The sequence below is a fragment of the Lepidochelys kempii genome, chromosome 12, assembly GCF_965140265.1.
Source record: "Lepidochelys kempii isolate rLepKem1 chromosome 12, rLepKem1.hap2, whole genome shotgun sequence".
Classification (NCBI taxonomy): Eukaryota; Metazoa; Chordata; order Testudines; family Cheloniidae; genus Lepidochelys; species Lepidochelys kempii.
In genome coordinates this window covers 37305222-37325029 of record NC_133267.1, presented here as the reverse complement: position 1 = coordinate 37325029, position 19808 = coordinate 37305222, and the positions used below count along the sequence as shown (strand labels likewise).

General features: G+C 40.0%; 1 protein-coding gene across 1 annotated transcript in view; it reads left to right on the top strand.

The window, feature by feature from the left end:
* The window catches only part of ZCCHC14 (zinc finger CCHC-type containing 14), an 88792-nt gene that overhangs the window by 55214 nt on the left and 13770 nt on the right, over positions 1 to 19808 (top strand). Inside the window, exons 3-8 of the mRNA XM_073308144.1 lie at positions 8372 to 8445; positions 13172 to 13243; positions 13449 to 13558; positions 15981 to 16075; positions 16171 to 16225; positions 17531 to 17798. Of these exons, the coding sequence (XP_073164245.1) occupies positions 8372 to 8445; positions 13172 to 13243; positions 13449 to 13558; positions 15981 to 16075; positions 16171 to 16225; positions 17531 to 17798 (674 nt within the window). The remainder of the gene's footprint in view (positions 1 to 8371; positions 8446 to 13171; positions 13244 to 13448; positions 13559 to 15980; positions 16076 to 16170; positions 16226 to 17530; positions 17799 to 19808) is intronic.

Genomic DNA, 19808 nt, shown 5'->3' with positions numbered 1-19808 from the left:
GCCTCTGGGATACTCTCTTCAAAATAGAGGGTTCCTGTGGGGAGATATCAAGGACAGATCAATGTCGCCAATTTTCTCTCTGTTTATAATCACAGCTCTGTTTATTGAGAATTAATGTTAAAAAAATTTTTGGATATACAATCAGACCACATCACCGGAGATCGATCCAGGTGTCGATTTGTAAGGAGGCCACGTCCCTGTGGGATTTGCTGTGATGATGAGTGACTATTTAGAATTTGTTAAAGGGAGTTACAATATGTAGTTTCCTAAACTTCCACTCTGTGCTGTGTTTCTCATCTCACTTGTTACTGAATTTAATACACTATTGCAAACTACTACCAAATTCTGAGTGCTCTATTCTGAAAGGTGCTGAGCCCTCAATTCCCATCTATTTCAGCTTCCTGGGCAGGATGGCCACCTTCTGTAGACCTGGCCAGCCATTTCCATGTTGTCATTTATATACAAAATTTCAACTTTTTTTTTTTTTTAATTCTCTATGGATCCCTCTAGGCTTGCAGTATGTGAATCTTTGTGTGCTGACTGGTAGAGAGCAGGTAAAATAAAATGTGATGGTAACTGGATCGCAAAATTTAGCATTGTAAATTTGGTACAGCAGCAGATCCATTCATGTATTTGCTGGGATCTCATAATTCTATTGCATAAAATAGTGCCAACTTCAAGAGAAGTTGTCGTGTTCCACTACTCTCAGGATCCAGACGATAAATGATTTTAAATGAGGGAAAATATCTGCCTTTTTTATTGAAAGCATTTTATGGTAGGGGAGATAAAAAGACTCGTAGAGAAATTTAAAACCAAGAGGCTTTTTTAATGTATGTGCTTGGTTTATTCAAATTGTTTTTAAAAGTTAAAGAAGTTAATTTATATTATGCACAAATGACTATTTTTTTTACCACACTTCTACTTTTCCTGGCATTCTACCAGCATTTTTAGGGATTCTTTTGTTTTAGAAAGGTACTCCTACATGACTTCTCTTTTTATTTTTTAAGATACTGTACTGTACATTTGTTTAAAAACTGTGAGCAAACAATTACTTGGAATGTGTTTTATTAATTCCTTGAGACAAGCACATATTTTAAACAAACATTTAATCAGTTGTACTTTTCTTTGAATGCTTCAGTGTTCCTGTAAGGAAACAAAGCTTCATGAATTAAGTTAATAGATTAGGACCACAAATGACTATTATGATCATGTCGTTTGACCTCCTGCATAACACAGGGCATAGAATTTCACCTGTGAGGTTTGCCTTTTTAATCGTGACTTCTAGCTTCTCTCATCTTTATTTGCTGAGTACCAACGGTGTGCTGGTCGCTGTATTAAAGTCAACACAGTCTCTGCCATGTGGATCTTACAATTTAAATCGTGTATCCACTATTCTGCATACAATGTAAGTTGAACCTATGTGCAGATAAAATACTATGTATTATAAAATACTCTTTCACACTGAGTGCATGGTTGTTTCTCACTGAAAGGCTTCCAAAGCATTTGTTCTAAATGGAGAGTTTTTAATTTTGTGATTTACCCTATAGAATCATAGGGTTAGAAGGGACCACAAGAATCATTTAGTTTAATCCCTGTTTGGTCAGCTCTGTTGCTTTGCTGTGTCAGATTTTCACGCTCCTCTTTGCAGTCTAGTTATTCTTCTGTTAAGCTTGTCTATATACAAAAATGTCTCAAAGGCCTTCATCTATAACCGGTCTTTGATTTCAGGAAACATGACAGGAAACGTATCCTGAAAAAAGCATCAGCCTGTTTAAGCCATCTATGAAATAAGAAAACGAAAACCAGGGCATTGTAAATTCTGTTGATAAGACCCTTAAAATTAATTGTAAAAGGAGACAGATGTTTGATTTTTTCATCTGCAGAGTTTACTTTTGAAATATTGGTTCTTACCTTGCTGATGTCTGTTACATTGTTTATCCTTTTGAAGTCTTCATTGCTGTGATTGCTAATCTTGAATTTTTTTAAAAAAACCCTCAACATTGGAATTGCCATACTGGATCAGGTAAGTGGTCCATCTAGTCCAGTTATCTGTGATTAACAGTGGCTAGTACCAAATCCTTAAAAGGAAGGCACAGGAAACCCCATGGTAGACTGTTAGGGAATGACCTGCCCCCAAAAGAAGCTTCTTCCTAAACACCACCATTTTTTCTTCTCCCCGTCCACCCCCATTTGCATGGCATGTTGAAGAGAAGAAGTTATTCAAGTTATGATTTGTATGAATGGTCAGCATTCCACTGGGTGTCAACAATGAAGCTTCCTTGCTTTACCACTACCTTAATCCCAAGCAGCAAGCCAACTTTCGAGAGGTGGTTCAACAACCCTACTAGTCTGGTCCTGGACACTTCTTTTGCCCCAACTGCCAGTGACAACAGGTGGTGTCTTTGCTGTTGTGGACTGGATATGTGTATCAGTCTGAGTTGAAATCACTACTCATTTCATTCTATGCAACAATATGTATTACAGCTATATCATTATGATCCTGATGATGGAGAGGGGGATTTCTGGCAAGGTACCACATGAAAGTTTAAGTGTAATTTTAATGATATAGCCCAGTTAACTCTCTAAGTAATTCCTAGGGGGTTTTGAGTAAATGAGACAGATTCTGTGTTGTAATCTATCAAGCAGCAAAAAAAGGGGTACAACTTTTTCTTCTTTGAGTGCTTGCTCATGTTGATTCCAAGTAGGTGTGTGCGTGCCACGTGCACAGTCGTTGGAAAGTTTTTCATCTAGCGGTACCTGTCAGGTCAGCTGTGGAACCCCCTGGTGTCGCACCTCCATGGCGGTGAATGTAGGTCCCTGCTGACCCGCTGCCTCTTCAGTTCCTTCTTACCACCAGTGATGGTCGTTGAAGCAGCTCTCCTCTCTTGCTATGGCAAGTGATCCCCTAGTAGACTTTCCCTTGTTGTACCAATAAATTGTTAAATTTAGGATTAGATAGTTTTCATTAGTTCATAGTTAGTTAAGAGACGTTTTAGTTGGGGGTTTCCCACCACCACCGCGTTCTCCCCCTCCCAGGAACTGGGGTATGCCTCAGTCTCAGGGATTCAAACCGTGCAGCTCCTGTCTGAAGTGCTATGCCAAAGGGAGACCCACATGACTCCTGCTTCAAGCATTTGGGGGAAGTCTATTAGACTGAGAAGTGCAAAATCTGAAGAGGCTTCCACCCAAGGACTAAGAAGGAGAGGGACTTTAGGCTAAAACTGCTCTTCATGGAGTCAGCCCTTCATCCCCAGCTAGCACAGGCAGTGTCCAACCCCAGCTCAGCATTTTGGTGTGGAGTGCGCCATCCGCAGTAAGATAGGCCGCAGTGCAGAGAAAGGATAGAGACCCTTGGCAGTGCTCCTCCCCGGCACCAAAGACCTTCTCCAGTGTGAGTGCACAGCACCGCTCCCATTCGCCAGTGTCACACAAGAAGAAGACTGACCGAGGTTGCTTTCCCACTAGAGCAGCAGAGCAAGGAGGCACTAGTGGGCTGCGTCCCTCGCTGGGACACCCTGCTGCGACCCAGCTGGCACCACCCACTCCAGCCTCACAGGGAGGTCCGTTGAGTCCGGTTCTTGTGGAATCCCCAGTGCGGGAGTGTCAGGTGGAGGATGCAACAGCAGGCAGTCCTCAGCTACTACAGCTTTAACTCCTGGAACACATTGTCCAAATTAAAGGATCTGCTTCTGGCTCACTCTTGTTCGGAGTTTGCTGCTGTTCTTGAGGAAGGCAAGGTCATTGCGAGGACCTCCTAACTGGCCTCCCTGGATTCTGCAGACTTGGCAACCTGGACTATGTCAACAGCCATAGCTATGAGAAGGAGCTCATGGCTTCAGGCATCGGAACTTTTGCACAAAGTTCAGCAGACAATTCGACTTGCCTTTCGACAGCTCATGGCATTTCTTGGAGCAAACAGACTCTAAGCTCCACAGCCTTAAAGACTCACGGGCAACACTGAAGTCCCTGGGGCTTCATACATCCCCGCCCGCAGGAAATATTTGAAGCCACAGCCTACCCCTTGCTTCTACCCTAATCCTCCCCTCCCCCCAGACAGGACAATAGCAGGAAGCGAGGCAGAAGTAATAGATGCAGACCTTCTGAGCCCTCCTCTAACAAGGGCCAGGGTTCAGCAAGGCTGCCCTCAGCCTCCAAGCCAGACTTTTGAAGATGGGATGCACCAGTCCAGATCCTTCCCCTCCCTTCATGAATCATCTATCCCATGCTACCATGCCTGGGCACAAATCACCTCAGACCAGTGGGTCTTGAGCGTGGTTGAATTGGGATATTCTCTCCAATTCAGTTTCCTCCCCCTTCCCACCCACCTTCACCTTCTTCAGGGACTCTTCTCATGAGCAATTACTCGTATAGGAGGTGCAAACACTCCTACAACTCGGAGTGGTAGAGGAGACCTCACTCCTCTGCCCCCCCCCCCCCCCCGGCCGCACCCTGACCCCAGTTTTGTGAGCATCCATGGCCCGCCATACAATTTCCACACTCAGATGTGGCCCTTGGGCCAAAAAGTTTGCCCACCCCTGCTCTAGAGGCTGATGAGCCCTTCTTCTGAGCCCCTAGCAACATGTTCTCTCCTCTACCTTTCCTGGAAAGTGGCGTTCCTGGTGGCTATAACTTCAGCCAGGAGGGTGTCTGAGCTTAAGGCCTTGATGTCCGAGTCCCCTTATACTGTTTTTTATAAGAACAAGGTACAGTTGCGACCACACAGGCTTTCCTCCCAAAGGTAGTTTCTCAATTCCACACAAATCAGGACATGTTTCTTCCAGTGTTCTTCCCTAAGCTGCATGCTTGTAACCGGCAATGGATGCTTCACTTCCTAGATGTCAGACAAGCATTAGCTTTTAGCACTGAGCAGACAATGCCATTTTGAAAATCAGCACAGCTATTCATTGCAATTGCTGAGCGGATGAGGGGGCTCTCAGTGTCGTCCCAAAGGATCACTTTATGGATCACGGCCTGTATCAGGATGTGCTATGACCTAGCAAAGATACCTGCCCCAGCACTAACAGCGCACTCCACAAGAGCGCAGGCTTCCTCAGTAGCGTCCCTGGCACAGGTCCCCATTTAGGACATCTGCAGGGCAGCGATGTGCTCATCAGTCCACACCTTTACCTCGCACTATGCCATTACTCAGCAGGGCAGAGATGATTCCGCATTTGGCAGAGCGGTGCTGCAGTCTGCAACTTGGTGAACTCCGACCTCGCCTTTTAGGGACTGTTTGGGAGTCACCTACTTGGAATCATCATGAGCAAGCACTCAGAGAAGAAAAAATGGTTACCTACCTCTCGTAACTCTTGTTCTTTGAGATGTGTTGCTCATGTCCATTCCAACACCCACCCAGTGACTGTCAGAGTTCTGGACTTTTTTGTTTAGACCTGTGACATTTTTAATAACATTAACTAGTTGGGAGAAGATTACTAGAAGGTTAATATCTAAATAGGAAAACTCTGATGATGATTGTGATGGATGCAGTATAGGAACTTAACTTCTGTGCACTGAACTGTATTGAATGCTCTAGAATAAATTGAATCTTACAGAATCCTCCAAAGCTGCCAATATAGTAGAATCCACTTAATCACCTGACTGATAAATGGCACACTTTTTTAATTGGGATGGTTGCTAGGGATGTATTCAGTACAGTGCATTTAATTGACTCAGAACAGTGGATAAATTACATAACTGATTTATTTAACCAACACACCTGGCTTTGCACATAGCCTCATCATGGTATGTTATGTAGGTGTGTGTTGGTATTGGCTAAAATAAGTTTCCCACTGTGCAGGCTTTTGTTTTTTTTCAGGCTTCCTCCCTATTATGTGGTGTTACCTTTAAAATAAATATATATTTTGTTACTGTGCAATGTTTTTCCCTAAGGCAGTTTGTGAAATTAAGATGAATATATCTCAGGAAAAGGTACTGTATTCTGCTGAGAACCCAGAGAGTCCTGATCCTGCTGCATGAGTTCCTCCACTGATTTCATTAGTGGGAACAGGATTGGATACTATACTATTTATATTGTTCTCTTAGATTTACTTCTTTTTTTCCCCATAACAAATTAAGATCCTTTAGCAGTAGCTGATCATGGATTATCTTAAGTGGGAAAATGAGTTATGCTATCCACATTAGGAATTTTTTTCTACATACAATAGTTAACATTTTATGGTCCTAGTATAAGCAGCGCAAGTTGTAGTTTTAACATGTTAGCTGGTTTAGGTGAAGAGAATTCATGGGAATACACATACATAGTTTTTTAATATGATCTTATGTCAATAACCCAACTAGTAAAACGTACACAACTATTTTATTTTACAGCCACGTACAGCCCTGTCTTGCTTGAGTTACTCTAGCATTTGCTGATATCTCTAGAGATCTTATCTGAATACTAAAAAAACTTCAAGGAATGCAGAACAAAGCCAATACGGTAACACTTGGTTGAAGATTTGAAGACAACTGAGTAACAGTTGCCAAATCTAAATGGCTTCCCTTCCCTCTGTCAATCTGTGAAGATGTGTATATTGCAGAAATTTATGCCAGTCCTTCAACAAGTTGGTTCGTGCTTTACCTTTAGGCAGTTTTACCCAGCAAATGATGATCCACTCAGTTAATGTCTATGATCCACTCTAGAGACATGAACATTAACTAAAGTTGCTTGCCGGTCATGATAAATCTCTAAGTGCATTTAATTCCAGTCCATGTTCAATCTACAGCCATTCTAACTATGCTTTAGGGTGAATTGAACTCCTTTTTAGTACATATATGGAGAGAAAAACATCTTACCCATTTTAAAGCATTTGTATATCTTCAAAGCAATGTACAGCCACCCTTTCAAAACCCTTTGGGAGATGACTTATTCTTAATGTGCCACATCTTCCACCTCCAAACTAAGGTGTTGAGGGTACAATTCAGTGATAAAATACAATAAAAATAATTAAATTATGGTTTCAAAAAGGACAGGGGAATGTCTCTGAAAACTTTAAATTAAGATGGGCTCTAGGATAGGAAAAGGTAGTAAGTAATAAATATGGGGCAAACAGTAGCCACATTGAAAATGCATGGTAGGTTTTTGATTTTTGTTTGGCGGTGATGGGGGGGAATTAAGTGGAGAAAGACTGGTTGAGATGGCCGGGGAGAGACACGGGACATACCACAACTTAAACTGGTATCACAAAGGCATGGTCATTAGCTGACCTATGAAACAATTGTGGGATTCCTAAAAAGCATATGACTAAAGATGAGTAAGGACAAGGCTGGAGAAGGAGGAAGTTTCTAAAATAGCCAGGATCTAGATCGGGGTGGGCGAACTTTTTGGCCTGAGGGCCACATCTGTATGATGGGCCATGAATGCTCACAAAATTGGGGTTGGTGTGTGGGAGGGGGTGAGGGTTCTGGTTGGGGGTGCACGCTCTGGGGGTGGGGCCAGAATGAGGAGTTCAGGGTGCAGGAGGGGGCTCTGGACTGGGGTGGGGGAGTGGGGTGTGGACGGGGTGAGGGCTCTGGCTGGAGGGTGTGGACTCTGGGGTGGGGCTGGGGATGAGGAGTTTAGGGTGTAGGAGGGGGCTCTAGGCTGGGATCGAGGGGTTCGGAGGGCGGGAGTGGGATCAGGGCTAGGGCACAGTTGAACTAGGGGTTTTCTTGTGCAGCTGATGAGCCAAGTAAGGCTTCCATGGAGATAATGTAGCCAAAAATCTGAAGTGGAGGATTGTCTTTTGTGGTAATGTATCATAGGGGATGGTGGCAGCAATGCCAGTAAAGTTGCCTAACATCTTCCACTACTAGACCCTATTTTCAATTGCTTAAATCTTTTTCAAATTTTAACTGTTCAGGCTGAAGTGTTCCCACTGTAACTGAAATCAAATGGGAGCTGTGCTTGGAACATATAAAGCTCTATGAAAATGCTAACTGCTCTGAAAAAGGTCAGGCACCTAATATTAGTGGACATGTTTGACACTTTTCCCCTTAATCTCTTTGTGCCTCAGTTTCCGTCTGCAAAATGGGGATGATAATATCTCCTTTCCTCACATGGGTGTTGTGACGGTAAACTCAAACTTAAGTGCCATAGAAAGACCATGAGCAAATAAAGAATTCTGTGTTCAGTGCAGGGTTTGGATGGTGTGCAGGAACTAAGTCATGTGGATGCACGTTGAATGATGAAAACTGAAAGAAATATTAAACAGCTACCCATTCAATGATCACCATTCCTCCTGTGCACTGAATGAGGCAAATTTATTTTTGTATATGCTTGTAATACTGCCATGCTTCACTCTCAAAACAAACGTTGGTGCTAGATAAGAATAACTAGTTTTCTTGGTGTTTAGGGACTTCCTTCTTATTCTTCTCATTTCTTTACTTTTAATAGTGAGTGTTGAAAAAGTGGAAGTAAAGGGATTGGCACACAAGAAGAATGAAAGAAATGTTGAATATTCCTTTGAGGTAAGTTCTGAGGATTTTTTTTTTTTTAATGGGGTGAGAGAAAAGAAGAAAATACTTAAAACATGAATGTGAAAGTTTGAAACAGTTAAGGAACATTCAGGCCGAACAGACAGATCTCAAAATCATTGAATGGAATCATCATTGAATGGGAGTGTTTCTAGTGGGGTTCCACAGGGATCGGTACTAGGCTATAAAACATGGACTCCCAGTGTGCTGCTGTGGCCAAAAGGGCTAATGCAATCATGGGATGTATGAAAAGGAAAGTAGTGAGTGAGAGTAGAGAGGATTTTTACCTCTGTGTATGGCATTGGTGAGACTGATACTGGAATATTGTGTACAATTCTGTTGTCCGCATTATTAAAGGGATGTTGAAAAATCGGAGAGAGCACAGAAAAAAGCTACAAAAATTATTTGAGGTTTGGAGAAAACGCCTTATAGTGCGAGACTTACTCAAACTGTTTAACTTATTAAAAAAGAAGATTGAGAGGTGACTTGATTACAGTGTATAAATACCTTCACAGGGAGAAAATACCAGGTATTAAAGGGCTCTGTAATTTACCCAGAAAGGCATAACAAGAACCAACGGCTGGAAGCTGAAACCGGACATATTCAAATTAGAAATTAGGCACAAATTTTTAACATTGAGGATGATTACCCACTGGAACAAAACCACCAAGGGAAGTGGTGGATTCTCCATCTCTTGATGTCTTCAAACCAAGACAGAAAGCCTTTCCGGAAGACATACTTTAGCCAAATACAAGTAATGCTTTAGTCTAACACAGGTTTTGGGGCTCAATATAGGAATAACTAAGTAAAATATGATATCCTGTGATATACAGGAGGAGTGCTCGAGTCATTAAAAAAATACAAGAAGTGCTGGAACGTGCCAGAATGGCCCAGAAGCAGAAGTGGAGGAGGAAAAGGCACCATTTCCTCACACTGTCACCTCCACCCCTTCTGCTTCAGGCCTGTTCCGGAAAGAGAGATGACAGCTCAGTAACCTGGCCGAAAACTGAGCCAGAAATACTGGAATGCCATTCCAGAGCATTCCAGCATGACTTGAGCACCTACAGGAGGTCAGACAAGATGATCTTATGGTTTCTTCTGGCCTTAAAGTCTATGAATATATGAACATCTAGATTTAATATATTTTTGTCTTAATTCTGGTATGCCTGAGAACCCCCGGGTTTGACGCACCAAAAGCAGAATTTGATCAACCAAAGCCACATGGAATCAGTTGCAGCTGCCTCATTCAAAGCTGCACCGCCAATGGCAGATTGGGTGTGGCAAAGCTTCATTCTGCTGTGACCCATTGGCTTACATAGCAGATTGTGGGAAGGCTGTTGCAGGAGGCAGTGAAGCAGCGTATGCAGCTCTCTCCCCTCATGTAAAGTTTCCTTGAACATGGGGAATTCTCTGGCTAGTTTAAGGCCACTTTACATTGTTCATGTTGTACAAAAAGAATGTACACTTTACATTCTTTAGCAGACTGAAGAATCTGGCCTTAGTTAATTTAGCTTCAGAATACCCTTGAGAGATACGTATTATTCCTTTTTTACAGGTGAGGAAACTAAGACACGAATAAGTGACTTGCCCAGAGTCACATAGGGCATTTGTGGCAGAGCCAGGAATAAAATCCAGCTCTCTTGATTCCCAGTCCTGTATGCTAATTACAAGAATGTTGTTCCTTAAATCTGTGGTAAATACTTAACTTCAGTTTTCTGTATGGTTAGGCACCAAAGTGCAATCTGTTTTCCTTTGCAAACAGCTATACGGATGCTTGAGACTTCATTAAAGTTAAACTTTTACTTTATGATTATTTGTGCTGTGTTTTAATGACAATAAGGCCTTATCTACACTGAAAAATAAAATATTTCACCACTGCACTACCACTGGTCCTAGCAACAGTCGAACTTCAATATAGATAAGGTGTTGATGGTTTCTGGAATTTTTATCGTTATGCCATCTAGACCTGCCCTCTCTGAACAGGGATAGACAACATCATTTATCTGCCTTAAATCTTGCAGTGATGGTAGGTGAGAAATTTAAAGAAAAAGCTCAGTGTTTTTCTCAGTGTCCACGTCAGACAACCCTCCTAGAAAGAACTTAGGTGATAAAATTCCATTGTGGAATGTTCTGTTTGAAACCAAGATGAGCTCAGGAAGTGTTGGTGGTAGTGTCCAATCTATCTCTTGCCCTTCTTCTGGGGGGTTCTATGGATCAGGAAGGTTATCTTTGCTCCATAGGATTCAGCATATGAAGCCTTCCAGAATTGCACGTCCACATGTTGCCATGTAAGCCAAATTCGGACAACTGTATGCTTGACAAGGGCTTTAAAAAAGAGTAAGTTCTGATGTAAATGCAGGCCCTTATGGTATTGAGCAATATAGAGACATCGTCCATTGCTTGGTGGTTCAGAAGGTAATACTGCCAGTGTCAATGTCTGACACAAGCTGATCATGCTCCTGTCTTTATGTGATAGATTTAACATCCATATCAGGTTGTTGTTTTTTTGCCATACTCTTATTTAAATGAAATTCAGCAGCCTGTTTTCTTGAGTATTTTCCTTCCTCTGTTTAGTTTTTTCCTCACTGCCTTTTTAGATTTGTGACCTTATTTTATAATCAAAGAAATATCCTGAGTGTTGTATTAAGAATTCAAGAACACACATCAGTCATATTGGATGAGAGAGAAGCATTTTGCTGTGCCTCATCTCAAGCACTGGAAACTGGGCTTGGTTTGTGGCACATATCCACTCAGAATAAGGCCATAAACTCAGAGATATTTTGGACAGTGCTAATTGATATTACATGAGGTTTCAAAATAAAGCTTGGCTTTTCAAAGTGACACTGCCAACTTGATCTTTTTGATAGAATACCCTTTAAACAATATCCTGAATTTTTAAAATTCCTTAATTTTGTGTGGGGCTGGGGGAGAGGGAGGGAGGGAAATGTATTTAGGATAGGCCCCAAAACGCCAACACGCATGCTTGGGCCCACCAATCCTCACCATCCCATTCCTCTGTGTCTGCTGCTACTACCAGTAACAACAGTTGCACATCTAAAACTGAAAACACCCTCTTGGAGAGGCTGGGGAAAGTGTGTGTGTCAGATGCCATGCTAGACTATCAACAAAATTGTGATACTGACTACACACACAGTGTTGTCAAATACACAACATAAACAAACAATAAAACACACACCGTTTTCACCCTGCAATTTCAGTGATAATAATTCAGATAGTAGATACAAAATTTCCAAATGAAACTATAATTTCAAGTTGATGCTCTGTAACTGTCTGAAAGGACAGGGTACAGTTTAGCTAAACCAATAAATTGAGATTCTCAGGGTTAAAAACTCCTCAAATATGCTGCTTAGATGCAATGGGGAAAAGAAGCAAGGCTGACTAAGCAATTTGGTGTGATGAGAATTACTTGTCATGGATTTGGAAATCATGTAATTGTTTTGTAAATGCTGAGAACTATAAAATGTTATCAAAACATAAAATGGTCTGCTAGATGTTAATTATTGTTATTACAGAACGGGGGGGGAGTCGGGGGGGAGAGAAATATATCTCCTTTCATATTTTGTGAAACTGCTCATGAATCCTGAAAGAAAATTGGTAATGTAGCATGAGATGAATGGGGGGAGAGGAGAAGACATTTTGTAGAAGTAGAAACTCCTTGGATTTTCTTTCTTGGGTTTGGTGTAGCAACTGTAGGAAGAGGAAATTCCTCAATTATGTAATGTATTTTACTCTCCACTCACTAGTATTTTGGAAGAATCCTGATGGCTGGAAAAACCTTGTATGTTTTCAGTTGTCATTGAAACTAGTGTTGTGGAAAAATCACTTCCTGCTATTTAAAAACATAATGACAGGCTTCTCCCATACATTACTGTTGAAAATTCAGATGCATTCCAAACACTTGACCTCAGGATTTTCAGTCTAAGGATCTTTAGGCTCAGCAATGCTAGCCAACCTTTTCTGATATTCTTTCTGCCAAGATACTCTTACTCTTGGCTCAGTTAAACCAGTCAGCCACAAACCAATGAATGTCTATGTAATATTGGTAAAAAAAAAAAAAAAAAAAGTTGTAGGGACTTATTATAGAAAAGCAGGTAGGAAGAGAAGTTAATCTCTTCGCTTTTCTAGAACATACACAAGGTGCTGTCTAAAGTGTGTAGATAGAAGAATAACTGCAGGTTTCAGTGTTAAGCCTCTGCTATTTTATATGGGATGTATTCCTCAGATCCTCAACTTTGCATTACATATGGAATTGATTGATTGCAAATGAGCTGTGTAACATGCTGTGGTGTATTGTTCAGATTCTACAAACCAGCTGTTTCAGTTAACAATGGGAGGAAAATATTTCTCCAGTCAGTGTTTCTCCCATTTCGTGTTAACATTTGCTATAGTTGGCAAGGCTCTATAAAATGTAAAGTACATTTTAAGAACTCTGAATAGTCTTAGCTATAATGGCAGTTACCAGGAGTCAAATACTGTGAGAAAGGTGGGCAGCCATCTTCAAAATAAAAATAGTGAGCTGAGGGACTGTAACTGTGTTTGAACAAAAATTTATGTGTTTATGCCAAACATACAGATGGTCCAAGCCTTTATGCACATAATGGGTGACATAAACATTGCTGTTTATTGAGTCCAGGTTTCTTAGAGCTAACCATAGAGTTGTGTGCTTCGTTACTAAACCGAACACTTTTCATTTCTTAAGGTCTTGTGGTCTGATTCTTCAGTGATATTGGTAACCAAATCTTCTACTGAAGTGACTGAATTTATTTCAAAGGTAAAGGACTCTAAAATACTTTACTTTGTACTTTGTCTCTATATGTGATTTTGTTCAATTATATCTGAGAAGCGCCCTAAGATAATATGAATAGATTGAACTCCATAAATGTGTAACTCATGAACTATTTCAGGGTCCTCAAATGATAAGTAACAAGCCACCTTTTCACCTGTTTTTTCCAATTTATAATATCCTCTTCCTTTAGCTATCTCAGCTGTACCCAGAAGAAAACTTGGAGAAATTCATTCCTTGCCTAGCTGGTCCAGATTCATTTTACCTAGAAAGGAACCACATGGACCTGGAATCAGATGTTAGGTATGCTTCTGAAAGCTAATTTTTACTTGCCGCTTGGCTTCCTTGTCCTAGTGGGGATCGGAAGGGGAAGAATCAGGAAATAGAAACATCTTGTCTATATTTTAAACTACTTTCAAGAACTTTGAGCCTGATCCTACAAACATAGTTGCTTGTAATTCCACTAATTTCAGTGTACAAGAGTTTTGACAGACTTGGACCCTATGTGTAGAAATCAGCATGGTCACATTGCACTATGTTACACTTTCCGAAGAAGTAAAAATCATGGGGCTCCTTGGTAGCAGCAAATAATGGATTACGGCCTTAAGGTGACAGGTTTCAGAGTAACAGCCGTGTTAGTCTGTATTCGCAAAAAGAAAAGGAGTACTTGTGGCACCTTAGAGACTAACCAATTTATTTGAGCATAAGCTTTCGTGAGCTACAGCTCACTTCATCGGATGAAGCTCACGAAAGCTTATGCTCAAATAAATTGGTTGGCCTTAAGGTGGAAAAAGTTCCTTGAAAAAGTGAGCACATTTAGATCATTTCCAGTACAAAGTGAGTTAAGAGTGAAGTTTTAAGCTTGTTCAATATGTAATTTAGATAGAGGCCACACTTGGGTTAATCACTTGTAAGAAGTAGCAGGAAAAAAAGATGAAATTGTCAGCATTTTTGAAGATTGTGTTTTAGTTATATAGCCTTTTGTGATATTCACACAAGATCTTTTCTTGCAAATGGGAGTTTTACCTGAGTAAGATCTCTAAAATTGGTCTGGGCCCTTAATGGAGAAACACAGCCAGAACTAGGAAAAATACAAAAAAATGGTTTTCTGGGTAATAGTCCTCATTTATGTGAGGATGTCTTTTAAACACTTTTTCAGGGCATTATGCTGTTCCTCACAGTTAATGTGAATCAAATTGTTGTGAGGTTGCCATTACTTTAAAGTAGAAAAAGCAGCTATGCTCATGTAAAATGGTCCACTTGTGTGTCTGTAGAGCTAAACTATTTTCTAAGTCTCTTTATGATTTGTCCTTACACCCCACTTGCAGTGGCATATAAATCCTATTAATAAAACCGTATTAATATATGGTTTTAAAAAGGCTCTTCCCAACATGATTCACTTGGCCATTGTGGACCAACCATAATAGTTTACAACTATCTACCGGTAATGTGGAACACCATCAAGCAAAATGATGTGAGCAAGCACTTGGTTTGATTGGTTTATTTCAAAGTGCTAAAAGAGTTCTATAAGCAGTTCTACAAGCTGACTTTTTTAGATACCTGTCTGCTCTGAATGCTAAGTGTTATTGGAAAACATGCTAATTAACATGTTAGTATGCTTGCCAAACACCTTGTTTTCCTAGTCAGGACAGAGCATTTTTTCCCCATTACTGTTGTTGCTGGAACGGCACTGGTGGACACCATTTTGCCAGAGTAAAGACAACAAATGTATGCTTAGATTGTAACGATAAATAATGTTAATATTTAAATAATCTCTTTTAGGCTTCATATCTTTGTCACTGCTATTGTTTAGTTGGCAAAAGTTTTCCACAAGTCTAGGTTAACAGAGCAGCAGAGTCTCTTTACAAAGCAAAGGTTGTATCCTCACAACAGAGAAAGATAGACGTTTATTTTTAAAAAGCTAACTACGTTACAAAATAAAGACTCCCAGTTTGTAGTGGTTTCATTTTTCATATTAGTGACTTACTCGTGTCTCTGCTGATGTAAACTATGAAAATGAACTGTGAACTTTCAGGATGGAAACTGTATATAGAAGTAACTTTTGACTCAGTGTCTTTTTAGACATTACAAATATGAAGATGCAGTCAAAACATTTCCCCCTGTTTGTTCCTTACTTTTCAACAATTTTTTTAGTGCTTTCAAAATATGCAGCTGATTTGGCAGGTGAAAACCAAACAAATTTTTTTGCTTTTAAGAAAAACTCTGGTAATGCACATTAATATAATGTATGTTTTATACATTAAGAAGTTCAAGAAGATTGCCATCTTTAGTTTCCAAGAAGAGGAATGAGCTTAGCAGAAAACATGTGACACCAGTTTTACAGCCTTTTTTAATATATAGCCAGGCACTATGCGTGCTGTTCATTTGAAAGCTTAGCGTTAACAATAGTAGACAGCTATTGTTTATGGGCTTTAGTTTCACAATTTTTAGAGGCAATTTTCAAGTTTATCCCATACACTCTGTCTTGTAATTGTTCTCTGTTCCAACTTCTTGCATTCGTAAGTCTGAAATCAACTTTGAATGTAAACTATTAACCAAAATAGAGACAGTATAAAGGAATAGCATGACTTCAATAGGAATAAAAAAATAAAGGTAAATGCAAATTTCAGTCTTGATTTCAATGTTGATTTCATGGTCAATTGCCAAACAGACTAACACGGCTGTTACTCTGAAACCAAACATAATTTTGTAAATTAACTTTTAGGTATTTGGCATCCTTACCTTCCCATGTGCTGAAAAATGACCATGTCAAGAAATTCTTCAGCACTTCATCTTCTTCCCAGCAACTTCAGAGTTCAAGTGAGTTTAAGTAAACAGTTTAAAATGCACATATTATTGACATAAATCTAGTAAATTGATGCCAGTCAAAACTTTTTAATCTCCCTGTTGTTTAGGTCCTGGCAACTCCTCTCTCTATAAAGTAGTCACTACGCTGGGTGCATCTGGAAGGTGAGATACCTGACTTCTGTGTCCAATGTAGAGTTGTAAAATTCTTTCACTTAAGTAGTTATCTGCATGCCCTTGTTCAAGAGAGGGTTTTTTAATATATGCAGTGTTGTTATATGCACTTGGGGGTGCATGCTCACCTGTGTTAATCTGTTGAACTCTCCGCGCAGTGAACTCTGAAAGCTATGGTTTCACTGACTTTGTCTACACGGAAGATTTTAGGAAATGTTAGCACTGGTGCACAGCTGTACTCATGCTTGCAGAGGTGGGAGCTCTAGCATAGACAAGCAGCTGGCATTTTTTGTGTGGTGTTTTTACCTGCCCTGAGCAAAATTGCTGAGAATGGTAAAACTGTGACAGTCAGTTTACATCAGTATTCCTACTGTTGTTAGAACCAGCTGGCCCACAGTGGTGGAAGAATTCCCTGTGATTATTGCTTATTATATTAGTCATACTTGTCTCACTGTTACCTCGCACTGCCCCACCTGTAGCTTGTATCCGTTTGTTGTTGTTCGCTCTCTGCTTTCATGATGAGCTCTTTGAGGCAGGGAGCATCTTTTCTTTATATGTGTGTGTACCATATCTAGCACAATGGGGCCCTGATCCCTGATTGGGGTCTCATCGGCAATACCAGAATACAAGTAGTAAATAATAATAATCCTCATGCAGCCATAATTACACAGCCATGGTCTTCTCTAATATCACCTAGGTTTTGTTAGAGGCCCATCATAGTGTTTCCTCCATACTTCAGTTGAGTGTCTCCCTTTAAGGGGTCAGCGTTTTTCAAACTGTGAATCTGGCTCTCCTGAGGGAAGACACTGACCTCTTCCAACAGAGGCTCAACGCAGCTGTGAGAAGAGAAGGAAGGACGTATTCCTGCCTTTTTGCTTAGGATTTGACAAATCCAGAAATTGAGTAATGAATACTTTACAGTTAAGAGGTGATTTTTGTTTCTGGAAGTGGAAAGACCAAGGGGGAAAATAATGGTAACTGAATAGATTCACTCACTCCACATGTATAAAAACTATTTCACAATGGATTTTTTTATATATTGCATTGATGGGGAAAGCTATGCCAATGTTGGAATCTCAACTTTAATATTAGACAACCTGTACTGTTTCCATTGTATTAGCAGTATAGGATTTTAAAAGTATAAATCAGTAACTTATAAAATAAGCAATGTGTTGGATCCCTGAAACCTTGTCCTTTATTTTATTGGTGAATGGGTGTGTGTGTATGATCATACTGACTGAACTCTGCATGGCAGTAATTCGGTATGCTAAATCAGATTATTTTTCTATTTTGCAGACCTATATGTGGAGTAGCTGGTATTCAGTCTTCACAGAATCATGTACAGCACTCAGCTGTTTCTTCAGTTGCAGTCCCCCACTGCTCTCATTCAGGGAGTACAGGCTCATCATTAGCCTACCGCTCCCAAATGGACACCTCTTCAGCCATGTTGTCTTCCAGTTCACAGACGCCCCAGACCCAGGAGCAAAATGGGATTTTAGACTGGCTCAGGAAACTGCGGTTGCACAAGTATTATCCTGTCTTCAAACAACTCACAATGGAGAAGGTAAAGTGGTGGGCTAAATAGGAGAAAGGAATCTGTTGTTTAAATAAGCCATATATTCTCTAGCATGTGTAGAAAAGCGAAATGGCAAAATAGGCTAATGTTTACATTTAGACTGGCTGATATTTGTAGCTAGAGCTGGGCAAACTATTTGTAGGAACACTTTATTTGATTAAATGGCCTCCTGTTTTTGTGTATGAACTATCCAGAGACTTACTTTAAATATTTCCTAGTTTGTTCAGAATTCTCAACGTCTGGCTTATTACAAACCCCCTTTGCTCTTCCTGTTCACTATTCATCCTTTGATGTGCAATAAGTCATCTAAGTCATAGTTTATTCTCTTTCTTGATTGATTTTTTCCCCTCTTATTTGTAAAAGCCTTGGTTATCCAAATGCATGTCAAGATTCACTTCTGAAGTGAGCTTCTGTGTGGGTAAACATGTGCATGAGTGTTGGATGTTTTCATTTTCCACAAACGTTGTGAACAAAAATCACTTGCATTGCATGAATATTTACATAAAAAGTGTCATGAATGCCATTGAAGTAAATTGGCTTTAATCAGATGAATGTAAGTACTTGTTATAATATGCAGCTCTATCTGTAATATACATGTAAAATTAACCTCCTCCTCTTTTTATATTTGAACTTTGAGTGCCCTCTGGTGGATTAAATATTTACTCTGATTCTTTTAAGTCATGGCTCTGAATTGCAATGATTTTTTCAGCACTGCAGCATGGCTTGAAAGGTATTATTTTAATGAGGATGGCCTAAGGCCACAGTTTTCTAATTTGATTTTCCTCATTCAGAGAGGAAAAATATATATAGTCAGTTTTCCTTTTCCTGACAAAATTGTGCATATTTTAATGTTTGACTTTTATTTTCAAACAACTGCTGTGCTTATATTGGTATGTATATTCCGCTGAAAAATAGTCACAGTATCTTTGCAACTAGATTGACCCATGCAACAAAACTGAACTCTGCTCTAGATGTGATAGCTAAATGATTTCTGCGTTAAATGACACATTCAGAGAAAATAAATTACATTTTAACTTCTGATAACCAACTGGTATACTCTGGGTTGAGTCAGCTGAAATAAAGCAGCAGTAATCAGAATGACTTTTTTTAGCAGTAGATCTTTATCAGTGTAAGTCAAAAACAATTTATCATAAACAAAACAAACAAAACCAAAAGAATCCCCAACCTACGGTTCACTCATCTCTCACCACCTTGCCACCGGCATCATTCCGCTTCTGACATTACAGCAGCCCTCCTTGTGTGCTGGGAAGTAGTTAATGGCCCTGCATTCTGCTACAGTCTTACCCTCATTGAGCTAGTCCTCGTGCTATGTACATTAAGTATTTCACTGAAGGGAGGAGTGGTAGAAATTTGCAACCTTAATCTGCCCCTTACAACTTGTCCTTCCCAAAATTTGTCAAATATTTCTTGCACCAAATTGACTAACCCCAAAATTACCTGTTTCCTGTATGCTATGTCATTCCTATAGTTGCCAGATAATTATTGACAGGTCTCAGAGTAACAGCCGTGTGAGAAAAGGAGTACTTGTGGCACCTTAGAGACTAACCAATTTATTTGAGCATAAGCTTTCGTGAGCTACAGCTCACTTCATCGGATGCATACTGTGGAAAGACACAGTATGCATCCGATGAAGTGAGCTGTAGCTCACGAAAGCTTATGCTCAAATAAATTGGTTAGTCTCTAAGGTGCCACAAGTACTCCTTTTCTTTTTGCAGATAATTATTAGATACCTTGGGGAGAAGTCTCAAAATGGGAGGGTTTTTTTAGGGAATCAGAACTTAAAACTTTATTTGGCTCAAAATTGCCTTTCAGTATGCACACGGACTATGTTGTCTTTACTGTGAATTATCAATATAGGCAAATATTTTAACAGTATATTTGTAATTAATCTAAAAAGCTCTTAGGAATATCCAAGTCCTCCATTTTTATACTGCCCTAAATCTTTAGTTTAAAATTGGAATAAAACTTATTAAAATT